Genomic DNA, 14,516 nt, shown 5'->3' with positions numbered 1-14,516 from the left:
GTAAAGGTGAAGATTGTTGATCTCATTGTTTGGCATGCAAATTACTGCAAAGTAACTAGAAACATTACTCCTCCTCCAGATAGACTAGACATTAGCATTGGATTTTATTTTTTCCTTGGCGTGCTCTCCCTCGACGCTGCCCCTTTTTCTTAATTGCGTCTTTCTTTTTTTGGAGCTGAAGTTCCTTCACTTTTGTTTGTGCTTCAGCAAAGATTATTTTAAATATTTTCTCAAAGTGGCCATTCACTTTTGAATAAATGTGTTTTACAGCAGTTTTAATGGCTTTTTTTGCGTTGGATTCTCTTTACTTTGTGTCTTCACCCCACTTTCAATAAGGGCCTCTTTTAAAAGTTTTCGGGTTGAAACTAACCCTAGTGAAAAGCTAATTTATCAGCAATACTAAGTCCGAAGTTACCCTTGCGAAATGGCTTTTGGAATTCCTAGGAATTCCTAGGAAAATCCTAGGAATTTATTCCTAGGAATTCCTAGGAATTCCTAGGAATTCCTAGGAATAAAGGTGTGAATTTTCACGGTAAATTCGGACTGGGAATTCCTAGGAATTCCTAGGAATTCCCAACCATAACAACTCTGGTTCTAAAAACCTAGAAATTCCTAGAAATTCCCAGAAATCCCCAGAAATTCCCAGAAATTCCCAGAAATTCCAAGTTTATAGCCAACAGGACTTGGAATTCCTAGGAATTCCTAGGAATTCCAACTCAGAGAACCAATGACTTTCCCTGAAAAGTTGTAAATCTAAAAAATTCCTAGGAATTTCTGGGAATTTCTTGGAATTTCTGGGAATTTTTGGGAATTTTTAGGAATGTTTAAGAATTACTGGGAATTTTAAGCAAAAATTTGAGGCTTATGATATAAAATAAATACTTTAAATTAAAAAAAACCCAGCTAAAATTCAAGTATTCAATGAAATTTATTTAAAAGCTTGATTAAGGTGTACATGTAAAATATTTTTGATTAATTATTAACATCAATGTGTGGTAATATTAGGATGGAATTTGATTTATTTTTCTTTTCTTGAAAACTTCATACAGATTAATCCTCAATTACAGCTATTCATATAAAATAGTTCTAATCAATCATTAAATTTGGTTTGACACAAATTGTGAATAAAATCTGTTGATTCTTTTCCAAAAAATACAATATCCTAAGTTATATTTATATAGTTATATTCTTGGGAGTGAAGGGGCTAATTACAGACAAATAAAATTGATTTTTTGATTAAAATCTTGTTATAACTGTAACAATAAATTAGAATGAAGTTATCCTAAACTGCAAACTTAGCTGCTGTTTGTACTGTTTGTATTTTTTTTCCTGGACTCACAATGAGTTGGCCTTGAATGAGGTTGTCAAAAAGAACCTTGACCATTTTGTAACTGGATTCCTTGACATCTGAATTTGAAAACAAAATAATATATTAAAATATGTGTTTAAAGCTCAGACCAGGCTTTTAAGATGGCTATGAGGAAAAGGGCATTCATTGGATTCTCAAATTGAGAAATCTCTGTTATATTGAGTGACTTTTATATTGGAGTTAGTACATCTCTCTCATGGATTTTACTAAAAAAGGGCTAAATACATTATTTTGTTTTTACCAAGGAGGGCTTCTTTATGTTCTAAGGTTTGTTATGAATCTTGAATGTTCCCAAACGTGACTAGAGGAATCTTGAAACCTTACTGATAGGTTTATTTCATTGTAAAGCATAAGCTTAAGAAACTGCGGCATGCAAGTGACCGATTCGATTCTCAGAATTATTCTAGTTTCAGTTGCGCCGAGCGTTATGTAAGCTTAATTCAACCCGCTACATCTATTCTTTTATAAGATTTTGATCACAACGAATATCGCAATTTTTACTCACCACAAACTTTCAAAATCGTAGCTTTACAGATGGCCACTCGACCCTTGTTTGTACCGGTCCATATGTCAACTGTTGTCCCTACTTTTAACTCCACGGCGCCAACGACTTTCTTCTCTTTTACAACACGCACGCTATTCTCGTTTTCCCATTGAACCAGAATAAAAGCTATCTTTAGAAATGTTAAAAGCAAAACAGTTGAGAAAAGCGATGAACCGATGAAAAGTACATTCAAAGATGAGCGCCAAATGGAGTCTTCTTTGTTTCCGATCACCGGCATGATCACGTGGATCTTTTAGGACTTGTCATTGGCTAGCAAAGTGAATCCGCTGGCTTGCCGATTGCAGTGTTAAGAGAAGCGCCCAACTTTATTTTGACTTCTCCGACCGGTTCTCTGCTTCTAGAAGATGGATAGCTTGGTGATATAAATAAAAATGTGAGCTCACTCTATGTAGAAATAATCGACAAGAATCGATCGTATTACAAATGCACGATTTGTGGCCGAAAGTTGTCGAGGAAACAAAGACTCGAAACTCACTTGAGTTGTGTTAATGGCAAAGGTGAGAAATAACACAAGCCAATCACAGTTTTGAATGCGACTACAAATCGTCTTTTACCCTCATATTTATAAAAGAAGGATACCACATTCGGAAGTGTAAGAGATACATAGATGATCCCAGTGTACCAGTACCTAAATCTACAAAGCTTGACCGTAGCAAGCTTTCAGCAACACGTTCCAACGCCGCCATCTCGATTCCTCAGTCAGTCGTTTCCACTGAACTTAAAGCAGTATTGACAACAGAGTAGAGTGCGTCTTACAAAGGAGAAACATTTGTACAAGAGACAGGAGTAGCTATATGCGATTACAGAGGTGCGTTGGAACTCTGGTCCACAAATAGTTATGCACTGCCCGAAGTATAAAACAATTTTGTTGATAGCTGACAGACAGAAAAGAACAACAAGTAAACTTAAGAGCTGTTATTACTGAAGTGTGACTAGCACTTTTCATTTTTATATAAAGAAGGACTTGTAATTTGTACCAAAAATAAAAAGATGTAATATTTTTTTGGGAGATCCAGTGATTGGGACATTTAAGAAATTAAGTTATGAAAGGAAACTTGGTTGGTACTTCTCACTACTAACAAGTCTTGTTGACAAATATTTTCAGATCAGAGTTTCAAATAAAGTAAATTGAAGACGTCATATAAAAGGTGTTTTTCCTCAAAGGGTACATTGACTACCTCTGTCTTGTCTGCATGCCAAATGTTTGCAAAGTGTGTGGATGATCCACAAGTATTGGAACTCTTACAAAAATGTTTTGTAAGAATAAAAACAGCAAAACAAATTACAGCAATTAGTCATGAAAATAGAGCAAAAAACTGAAAAAAAGCAGCAACAACAATCATGAAAAAAGAAAGATTAATTAGGTGTTGAATTTGTTTGTCTAAGGCATGAAATTTCTACTAAAAGTATTGTCAACAAAAAGTCTCTGACAGCGTTTGAGGCAACTGAGCTTGACTGTTCCAAGGTTTTCTAACAAAGGCAACCAGTAATGTAGGTTAGGGAAGTAAGATAACAATGTAATTATTGTTAATTATTGTGGAAGTTGGCAATTTCCATTTAACATAACTGACAGCTGGTTCATGAGAAAATCCATATTAATGTAAAGATTTACTAAAACTTAGTTTGAGTAATAAATTTCATGATCTTTAAGTTATAAACATGTACATGTATGTATATCTCTTGGTAAGTTTTGTATAGCATACCTTTTATTGAGCCAAAGTTTTAAGCCACTGAAATTACTCCTTTTCTTAAAACCTTCACTTTCAAGGTATTGAGAATTTCTTAGAATTTATGTGGACCTCAGGGTATTAAAATTGCCTCAAATTCAATTCCCAGCAATTACCAAGAGTTCCACACTTCTTAAATTATGAGTAGTTTGTAAAGCTGAGAATTCTTAGGAATTCCTAGGGATTCCAAGTCCTCACAAAACTGGAGTCTTCCTAATTCCCAGAAATTCCCAGTAATTCCAAGCTTTTTAAATCAGAGTTAATTTGCATAGATGGGAATTTTTGAGAATTCCTAGGAATTCCTAGGAATTCCTAGGAATTCCCAGAAATTCCCAGAAAACTGGGAATTCAGTTTGCAAGGGTCATTTGCATAATTGGGAATTTTTGAGAATTCCTAGGAATTCCTAGGAATTCCTAGGAATTCCCAGAAAACTGGGAATTCAGTTCGCAAGGGTAGAATCATCAGCAATAAGTGCGACAATTAATACACTTAGCTCTCCTTTACAGCAACTCCACAGACATTTTCGTTTCACACTTCTCCTTAATTTGGTTTATTGCAGTAATTCATTAGTTCAAATTTTCTTAGGAATTGGAAACTTTGCAATGCAAATGAAAGCAATGAATATTTATCTTTTGTGTCAGTTAGTCGCGAAGGCGTGATCATGAAGCTGAAATTCTACTCTGCGTTGTCTATTTTGGGCCTGTTTTCCTCTGTTTTGGGTAAGTCTTTTTTATAGATGAAACAGGAAGATGAAAGTAAATTATTAGGATTTAGATTTACAAAAAAATAGCAAGCGTAGTCCCACATTTTCGTAGTATTTTTGGCGAAACTTGAACAACGAAACAGTTATGCAATATTCTATGCAAAACCTCATGGATTGGCGCTACCTTGCAAGGATTTTTCCAATGACATGAAGGATTATGTGTTAGGGTTAGGCGATTATGTGTTAAGGAGAGCGTTATGATGAAGAATGCTGTAGAAATCATTTTTTCTGGTAGTATATCATCAAACTTTGTAAAACTGTCCATGTAATCATAAGGATAAACACCTTTGTTTTTCGTTAGTTTTAACTTATCATCTTTGAAAACTTCTGATGTACATTTGAATGCATCATCTGGAAGGTTGTTTATATTTGGATCAGGAGGCATTGGAGCGGGTAACTTCCTCAGACTAAAGATCGTTTTAAAAATAATCGCGACGAGCTTCGGCATTTCGTCAAAAAGGAGTCGTGCCTCCATCGTGACCTTTAGTGATTCGTCTACTTCTGTGAATCTGTCAAGACTTGAGCTCATGAATTGGAAACTTTCAAGGAAAACCAAATGCTGCCCCTACATAAAAGCCATGTATTTTTCCATGGTTTTTGGAATGGCATTGATACCCATCTGTTTTTCTTCTCCTTTCTTGCTCTTATATGTGTATTTATTAGATATTTGACCAATCTCTTACACGATAAAATGGCTGTCATAGCCTTGCAGACTATGAAAAATAACTGGTATCTTCATATCTTCAAATTTTAATCAGAAATAATTAACATTGCAATCTTGATGTATGCAGATCCTCTATATTTTCCTGTGATATGGCAATCAATCAATCATCGTGTGTCTTTTTCTGTGTATGATCTACCACAAACGTGACATTCCTCTGCCTGTCTGAAATGTTTCTGACCTTCCTCAGACATTTTTAATGGTTTTTTAAATGCTTCTTGGCTGCCTTTTTGCAATCCTCAACTTCTTCTGACATTTTTTCGATAAACTTGTAAAAGGAATTTTTTCCTCTGCATATCTGCACAAGCTTGCTGAACGCATCATCATAACAACAAACAACTTTATAACCACATCCACAATCTGTGTGTTTCTGATATGCTTCTGTGTATGACTGATTTTTTCTGGTGTGCATGTTTCTGTTGTAGCTTCAAAATCTGCATAAATGACAAAAGGCACTGGCAACTGCTTTAATAATTATTGGATTAAAATATTTTATTATTTTCATCAGGCATTTTTATTTCTTGATTTCTATCAATAACGATACACTCAATTTTATGTTTGTTGAGTATGTCTTCAGTTGTGTAACATTGTAAGCAGTACATGCAGAAATATTTTCTCGCTTTATGTTTTGTCCTATGGTACACTAGAGAATTGAAGTCTTCTATAAGTACATAATGCTTTTTCTCACCTTCTGTTATCAATAGAAGATTCAATACTTTTGACGTATATATTGGAAAGAATTGTTTTTTGTCGTAGCCGAATAAATATTGTTCTGCTTTTCGATTTTATTGTATTGTTTGATAGATGATGGAAACTCACTGATAGAATAATCTAATCCATTTATATAATGCTTATCACTTCCTTTAATTCTCTAAGGATTATTGTCTTGTGGACTCATAAGTCTGATGTGACACCATCGGAAACATTCATTGTCATTGTTTTTAAGGTTGATGAGTCCTTTGTAGGATTTTTGAGTTCAGATGGTAGATTAATATATAAGGATCCTTGTACTGGCTTGTATTGCACAATGTTTATCCAATGTCCATTAACAAATTTGATTGTCCAGCCAGAGCCCTCAGAAATCCAAGAAGCAATTTTGTTTTGTATGTCTTGGCTGGCAATTTTAATATCGTCCTCTAAATCAAACACAATGAGGACCATTTTTGGTGAGCTGTTGAAGTATGTTACTGTTATGATTGTTGGACCATCTTGTGTCATCTTTTGGCATGTGATGCTCAGTGTTTCAACAAAATTCAGACCTTTCATCTGATGCATCTCCTGTTTTAGTCTGTATGCAATGGCTTTTCTTCTTTCAGTATTTTTTTATTGAATCTGAATGGTTACTTCAAATGATTTTGTGAATCCTTTTAACGCTCTGGTTTTTTCTTCTATTTTTGTTTTTGGAGCAGCTACTGGTATGTAAAATAAAGTAAAGTAAAGCTAAAGCTGTAGTAAAGGAGCTAGTAAGTAAGTAAAGTAAAGTAAAATAATAATACATTCTTTATTGTTCTGGGTTTCGGTATAAGTTTATATCCATCTCTGAACTGTGGTGGTGGTGGAATGATATTATCTTCATATTCTTGAACCATCTGTTTGACACTCTTCCTGGGAGTCTTTCTATCTCAGTGATTCTTTCATATTGTGTTAATAATAATTCAATCAACTGAGATCTAGTCAGTTTTTCAAATCTTTTTCTTCCATTAGAATATCAGTTGAAATAATATTTTTCATTGCCCTATATAAATGCGATATAACTTTAAATGAATTCGCAAAATATTGACACATAAAAGAAGTAATAATTAAAAAAATCTTCTTGGATGCATTGAATTATAAATTAAACTATATATTTTTTTATTTTTTATTGTTGTTGACGTATTTTGGTTTTCAGATGTGTCCATTTTTAAGCCAACAATATGTTTTATTACGTTTTTCACAGTGCCACTCTTTGTTGGACATGTATTTTGTCTCACTCCTTGTTCTAACTTGTTTACACTCTTACCTGGTTTTGTATTTTATTTGTCCACTACGTCTTCTTTAAACATACTCCATATTACTATTTAGTTAGATTATATTGTACTCTTTATGTAATTTATGAAAATATATTGTTTTAATGTGTGATCGCATTTTATTCTAACATCTTTCATAAAATCATTTATTTCACATATGATGTAATCATAATCATTGGATATCATACACTTACAACCAATCTTCTTATATTTTTCAATCAAGGCCAATTGTTTATCAGATACTTTACATTCATAATTAGGTGTCTTAAACTCCAGACAAAAGCCTCTTTATGTCAGATGATTGATAGCAATAATAATATCTGGTTACCCAGCTGTATATCTCTTTTTCCAGGAGCTTATCCCTTTGTATGAAGTATCTTGGTTCTCACCACACTGGGCGATAATAATAATATCAGGATATTTTTTTCTGATGAATGCAACCACCTTGTTATGTATATCAGTCCAACTTGGAGTGCATCCTTTGTCAAACGTCTCTCTCTTGTATTTTGTTATTCTCACCTTATCACCAACTTTGAAGTTTGGTTTTGTTGATGTGTGCAAGAAAAGGTGGTGAAATAAACAGTTCCCTTATTCCTCTTTTTTCTTGCTTCTTTTGGTGTCATTTCATGTTTTTTGTTGTTGTATTTTGTCAATATTTGTGGCAGTATGTTAAGATACTGTGTTGCCTTGAACTGTGAACTGTTTCCACATTCTCTGTTTTATTGTTCTGTTCCGTCTTTCCAGAACACTGGGTTTTTCTTCATTTTCTGTTGAATACATTATGATGCTTTATCTGTCTAATAAATCCTTGAGATTTATTAGACAAATGTTTATTATAGAAATCTTTGCCCTTATCAACCTACAGATATTCCGATTGTCTGCCTTCTTTAAAGATGGTCTTAAATCCTTCAGTCACAGTTTCACCTTTCTTGTCTTTTAAAAGTTTTCGTCATCCACATTTACTGAATACGTCAATAACCCTGAGCAAATGCTTATGCCCCTTATTCCGTTTACTGAATTGCTTTATGTAAACAAGGTCTGCACTCCATATTTCATCTGTGGGGAATTAGTAAGGATAGCCCACACTGTCTCGTCTTCACTAGATTTTTATTCTTCTCCTCTCCTATTCTCGCTAGGTTTCACAACTGTCACAACTCCTCGACTCGACTCGACTAATTCAGAGTTTGTTTGTTCCGTTCCCTTTTGTTTTGTCTTTTTTGTTTTAGCTTTTCGTTTGTTTCCGGCTTCGCCTCTTTTGATCATGAAGTCGGTAATAATTTAAAATAACGTTAACGATCAAAGGTGGTGTGAAATAACTTTTTGTTCTCACCTATTGATTACAAACGAGCTCCTATTGTTCTCATCCGACATGAAGGGAAATATTTCTTCCACCACTTTGACGGCATCACCTTACTCGAGATAACCTTAGCGCAAATCATTCAAATCTAAATTTCATAATCGCTATTTGATATCTATTTCCGACACACTCCCCCCATGTGCCTTCCAAAAGGAAGCACATGTAAACAGAGGAAACGGCTAGCTTAATTAATAATTAAATTGAAATCAGAAACAAAACAAAACAAGGTAATGAATGTCAAAGTTCGCTGAAATCACTTTATATTCTCCGTCCATCCGCACAGTTCTGTCCTGCGTTTAGTTTTAAAGTTCTTCACTCTCTATAGCGTCACGAATACGCAAGTTTGCGGCAACCGCAGCATCTCTCCGTGGACGAAAGACTGGCGCTTTAGCATTCAGGGGGGTAAGGACTTCAGCTCTCTCCGGCGCTCTATCGCATGCCAGTTCCATGGGATAAAGGTGTTGAATCGGCCTCTCCAGAAACGTTCTCCCTGCGCGCAGCTTCACTCCACGTACAATTCCATCACGACCGTTGAATAGTTTAACGACCACTCCTAATGGCCACTTTCCTCGGTTCTTTTCTTCTGAACGAATGAGAACGACGTCACCAGGCTTTAAGGGCCTCGCCTTGCCTTTTCCATTGCAGTTGTGACGCTCTCTGAGCGCCGCCAAGTACTCTCGAGACCAGCGTCTCCACACAGCGTCCTTACAAGACCTCAAATACTTGGCACGCTTTCGTAGGTCAGTTGTCTCCTCTCGCCATGGTTCTTGTTCAGGGAGGCGAATACATCTTTGGAATAGGAAAGAAGATGGGGTGAGTAGAGGGAGCTGGACGTCATCTTCTACATAGGACAAGGGGCGGCGATTTAGTTGAGTTTCAACATCCAGCACGACTTCGCACAGCTCTGACCAGGATAGCATTCCTCCACCAATTACTTTATAGAATGCACGTTTGAAGAGGCCCACTAGTCGCTCAAACTGGCCACCCCACCAGGGTGCTCGACTTAGGTTAAACCTCCAGATAATCTTCTCCGATGCAAGGTAGCCTTGAACTTGCTCATCTTTCTGGATTCCTTTCAGTAGGTTTGCCGCTCCTACGAACGTTTTTCCATTGTCTGAAAAGATCTTTAAAGGTCGTCCACGTCTAGCGATGAAACGCTTCAAGCTTGAAAGAAAGGTAGTAGTTTCCAGATTAGGCAGGACCTCCAAGTACAAGGCTCTCGTTAAACTGCACGTGTAGAGCACCAGATAGCCTTTTCCTTCTACACGAGAGGACTTGCGGTACTTAATCGGCCCAGCAAAATCTACGCCAACAATTTCAAAGGGAGTTGAGCCCTCAGTTCTCTCCAGAGGCAATAAACCGGGGGGTGGAGCTGCGAGAGCAACAGCCTGGAAGCGTTTGCACCCATAACACTCCCTGATGACTTTCTTCGCGAGGCGCCTCAGGCGGGGAATCCAGAATTCTTCTCTCACTTTAGCCATAGTAAGCCCCACTCCCCCGTGAAGAGTGGCTTTGTGGACGTGTTCGACATATTTGTTTGCGAACGTTGTGGCGTCTGGGATGTATATCGGATAGACCCCTTGCAGTCTCCCACGGCACTCAAGCAATCCATCTTTGTTCTTCTGTAAGTTTAGGCACAGGCGATCTTCCTCCATGCTTTCACTTCCCCGGCTCTGTACGCGTAGCAACCAAAGGTGTTTCTGCTTCTCAATTTCGTCTGTTAGTTTGTTCCACTTTAAACCAAGCAGCCCACATTCTCTCGGCTTGATTCCGAGTTGTTGCTTGGCGTAGCTTAGGTCGTCCCCAGTTTCAGTTTCTTCAGTGCGCTCTAGTTCAGTCACGTTTGAATGCCACTTGTGTAAGTGAAAGGTGGCCTGGTGGAACATCTCAGTTGCTGTAGCTTTCTTTTGTTTCGCTTCTTGGATAGTACCTCCACCAGAAATGAGATCGTCAACGTACAGTTCTGGGTGTGTAGGTCTGCAAGTGTTCAGATGGTGCTGAATTACGCCGCCAAGCAGAAACGGCGAGGGTCCCAAACCAAACAGAGCTCTGGTGAATCGGTACGTGCGAACACGAAAAGGATCCTTGCTTTCCAACCAATGAAACCGCAGTGCATCTCGGTCCTGCTCTCGGATACGCACTTGAAGAAATGCTTTGCGAATATCACCAGCGATAGCCACTGAATGAAACCGTCCCCTTAGGAGTACCTTCCATAGTTGATTCTGCAGGGGTGGTCCAACTTCCAGACAGTCGTTTAGGGAAGGGGCTGAGTCGTACGCTCTTGCTGAGGCATCGTAGACAATACGCATCTTGGTAGTTTCTGCACTCTCTCTCACTACTGCTTTGTGCGGGATGTAGAATTCTCTTTGAGTTGCTGGCATCTCTGCTTCTTCAATAATTCCTTCATTAAGCTGTTCTTGTATGATAGCGTCATAGTCGTCTAGCCTTCCTGTCTTCTTAAGTCGTTGGACTAGGCTCCCCAGTCGCTTTAAGCTTCCAGACTTGTTAGAGGGCAACGGAGGATGGTCCCCTTTCCAGGGAAGGCCAGTTTCATACCAACCCTCAGGGCTGCGGCTGAGTTGTTCAAGGAATTCTTCATAAACAACGCTCTGATCGCCATTAGGTTTGTCTTCGAGTCCTAGGACGTCCATCCGGTAAAGCTCTTCATAGTCATTCGAGGCCGTCTGCGCTAGAAACATCTTGTCCAGGTCTGTCTCTGTTCCTGGTGACATGATGGTCCATCCAAAAAGAGTGTACTCAGCCACAGGCTCGCCGATAGCTCCGGTGCGTTGGGATTCTCGAGTTTTTATCTTCGCGTAGTCACTCGCGCCCAGAATAACATGGACCGGAAGTAAGCTCTTAGTGTCGGTGTCTTCCATTGAAACGCCTTCCAGATGGCGGTATTTGCTGATCATTTCCTTATAGTTAGGATTTTCCACGGACAAAAGTTCAGCGCGGTCTACTCTAGTTACTCGTAATGAAATTGCATTGTTTCCTTTAGTGTCACTCACTTGCGTATTGTAAGTTTCTGTCCGCTTAGTTACTATGCCCACGATAGTTTGTATACGGCGTGTTAGAGTGCGAGCAGGTACGAGGTTTAGACGATCCAAGATGTATCCTGAAGCATAAGACGCAGTCGCACCGGTGTCCAGTAGAGCTCTACAGGTCACGCCATTCAACTTGACAAGTACGATTGGATGGCAGACTTTCTCTCCTTCTTGAGTTGCAGTTAGAGCCACTCCGCCGTTGTTCGCTCTTTGGCGTCCAGTTGCCGACGGTCGGTCGCAAATAGATGAGTGGTGCCTTTGTTTGCAGTGTACGCAAGATGTGCGGCTTCGGCATTGTGAAGCGCTGTGTTGAGGCCCAGTGCAGTTGAAGCACAAGCGTTTGTTTTGTAGAATGCGACGGCGCTCCGCTGGAGATGTCACGTTCTCACACTCCCAAGATCTGTGTGTCACGCGATCGCAGTAGACACACGCGTGTTGTGGGTTGGGTTCGCCCTGTCGCGCGTAGAAACTTCTGTCACGAGGCAAACGTGGGGGACGCGGCGGACGCGGCGGGTGATAAATCGGCGGAGTCGGAGACGTTTCGTTTGCCTTTTCTACCCCCAGAGTTTCCATCGGATGAATGGCTTTCCATTCTTCTAAAGCCTGCATAAGGTCCCCGAAACCCCAATCTTGCCATCCCGGTTTTCCGCTCACGAGGTCTGCCTTTATGTCTGGCAATTTATCTAGGACGCCACGCACCATAAATAAACACCCAGAAAGTTTACCTAGAGTCTCTAATGATTGAACATTGTAGTTCAAAGTCTGACAAAATTTATGAATTTCATTTGGGATGCATCCAGTTACCACAGGTAACCCATTGATGTTATCAATATACGCTCTCACAATCTCGCTTGTCTTGCCATAATTGGACTTCAAGATATTTTTAGCACGTTCATAACCTTCAGGACTAAATGGGAGGCCATCGATTGATTCACAAACATCACTTTCCAGTAATTCTTTGAGATGAGCAAATTTAGTAACCGGGGGAATATCGGCTGCATCGATTTCCGCTTTGAACTTGTTCCAAAAGGAAAGCCACTTTTCGTAGGTGCCGTCATATTTCGTAATTACCAGCTTTGGCATTTTGACATTTCCCTTACTTAGGGGTTTTTCGGCGGGCTGATCGGGCGACTGCATTTTTGATTTTTGCTCAAGTTTAAGTTTTTCAAAGTTCAGTTCATCCTCCCTCCTTTTGGCTAGAAGAGCCTCTTCCTCTTCCCGTTTTTTGTTTATTGCTTTTGCCCCAGCTTCTTCGAGATGACGATTTAAATCTTCTACTTCTTTATCTACATCATCAATCGTTTGCTCGATAATTTTTCCCCATTCATCAACTTCGTCAATGCTTTTCCCCGCTTCAAGCTTACCTTTCTCGATGTCTAGCTTCAAGTCTTCTATAGATGCCACAATCTTTCCCAGAGTTTCTTTATGTCGAGTGATCTTCTCGATATTTCCCTTCTCCACGACAGATTTCGTCCTTCCTCGTGTAAGCTTTAGAAGCTGAAGTTCTGCCTCCAGTTTAGCTTCCATTGACTAACAGGTTGTCCAAATCACTGCGTGTCCCGTCGGAGGTGCCACTAATGTGGGGAATTAGTAAGGATAGCCCACACTGTCTCGTCTTCACTAGATTTTTATTCTTCTCCTCTCCTATTCTCGCTAGGTTTCACAACTGTCACAACTCCTCGACTCGACTCGACTAATTCAGAGTTTGTTTGTTCCGTTCCCTTTTGTTTTGTCTTTTTTGTTTTAGCTTTTCGTTTGTTTCCGGCTTCGCCTCTTTTGATCATGAAGTCGGTAATAATTTAAAATAACGTTAACGATCAAAGGTGGTGTGAAATAACTTTTTGTTCTCACCTATTGATTACAAACGAGCTCCTATTGTTCTCATCCGACATGAAGGGAAATATTTCTTCCACCACTTTGACGGCATCACCTTACTCGAGATAACCTTAGCGCAAATCATTCAAATCTAAATTTCATAATCGCTATTTGATATCTATTTCCGACACATCAACAACATAAACAATAACACGCCGTCGAGTAAAATCTCTCTCTATGGGTTTATCTAATTCCTATGCTAATTGTTGTTGCCAATTTATTTTCTCACTCGACAGCTTTTTCCGTGTTTTGAAACACCAAGACTAAGTTTCTGTTTAGTATTTGCAGCATTTCTAGAATGCTTTTCCTTATATGGAACTGCATCCAGTGATTTTACCATCTTTCTTTCAACCTCATTCTTGCACTTTCTGTAATCCTTAGCAATGGCAATGGCAATAAATGATTTTTTATCATTTGCGGTTATGTACATGTCATACTTTTTGGTTAAGTTGAAGATTACCTTATCGAGGTAGTATTTTCTGTGATATATTGATTTTCTTACGATTTCATATTTATTAACTGGTCTCAAACTCATTAATAATTCGTGACGTTATAAGCCAACCAGAGCGCCCCATTCGGGTCAGGTGGATGACTTTGAAACTCAATGAAACACCAGTTGAAAATAACTAGTGTTTCATCACGTTTTCATCACTATCAGTAACAAAATCAGTAACAAAATTGTTCTTAATCTGCATATTCATAGATTACTCGCACACAGCTTAACATGAATCATTAATTTTTAATAAACAATGGCCAGGAAAGACATTTCAAATTACAAACTGACAAGCTCAACTCATTTGAAATTAAAGTTCACAGTACATTTCTTAAAGTCACCGAAACAGACCGGCATTGTATCTATATCCACATTCTGAGAAACTTTTTCTACCGTCCGTGACACGGACTCACTGCTAGAATCGACACTAATTGTCGCACTTATTGCTGATGATTCTAACTTAGGACTTCGTATTGCTGATACATTAGTCTGGACCTTTTTATTAGCTTTCTCATATTTCATCAGAGCGTCCGATCTATGACCCGTTCTATCGCGAATTAGCTTCCTGTCAACACCAGCATTAAACAAACTC

General features: G+C 38.6%; 1 protein-coding gene and 1 long non-coding RNA gene across 2 annotated transcripts; one reads left to right on the top strand and one right to left on the bottom strand.

Moving 5' to 3' along the window:
* The first annotated feature begins 2,090 nt into the window (after positions 1 to 2,090).
* Positions 2,091 to 3,596, top strand: LOC149043340 (uncharacterized). Its single transcript, XR_016187682.1, has 2 exons — positions 2,091 to 2,431; positions 2,634 to 3,596. It is a non-coding gene; the product is annotated as an uncharacterized LOC149043340 (long non-coding RNA).
* A 4,600-nt stretch (positions 3,597 to 8,196) lies between these two features.
* Positions 8,197 to 12,302, bottom strand: LOC149043339 (uncharacterized). The gene has a single exon (XM_089209474.1). It carries the CDS (start codon positions 12,256 to 12,258, stop codon positions 8,812 to 8,814), a length of 3,447 nt encoding a protein of 1,148 aa, XP_089065600.1. The 5' UTR covers positions 12,259 to 12,302; the 3' UTR covers positions 8,197 to 8,811.
* Between the last annotated feature and the right edge of the window lie 2,214 nt (positions 12,303 to 14,516).

This window comes from Pocillopora damicornis, chromosome 6, assembly GCF_964200805.1.
Source record: "Pocillopora damicornis chromosome 6, jaPocDami1.2, whole genome shotgun sequence".
In the NCBI taxonomy this organism is placed as follows: domain Eukaryota; kingdom Metazoa; phylum Cnidaria; class Anthozoa; order Scleractinia; family Pocilloporidae; genus Pocillopora; species Pocillopora damicornis.
The sequence above is the reverse complement of the archived record's forward strand: the minus strand, read 5'-3'. Positions and strand labels throughout refer to the sequence as shown.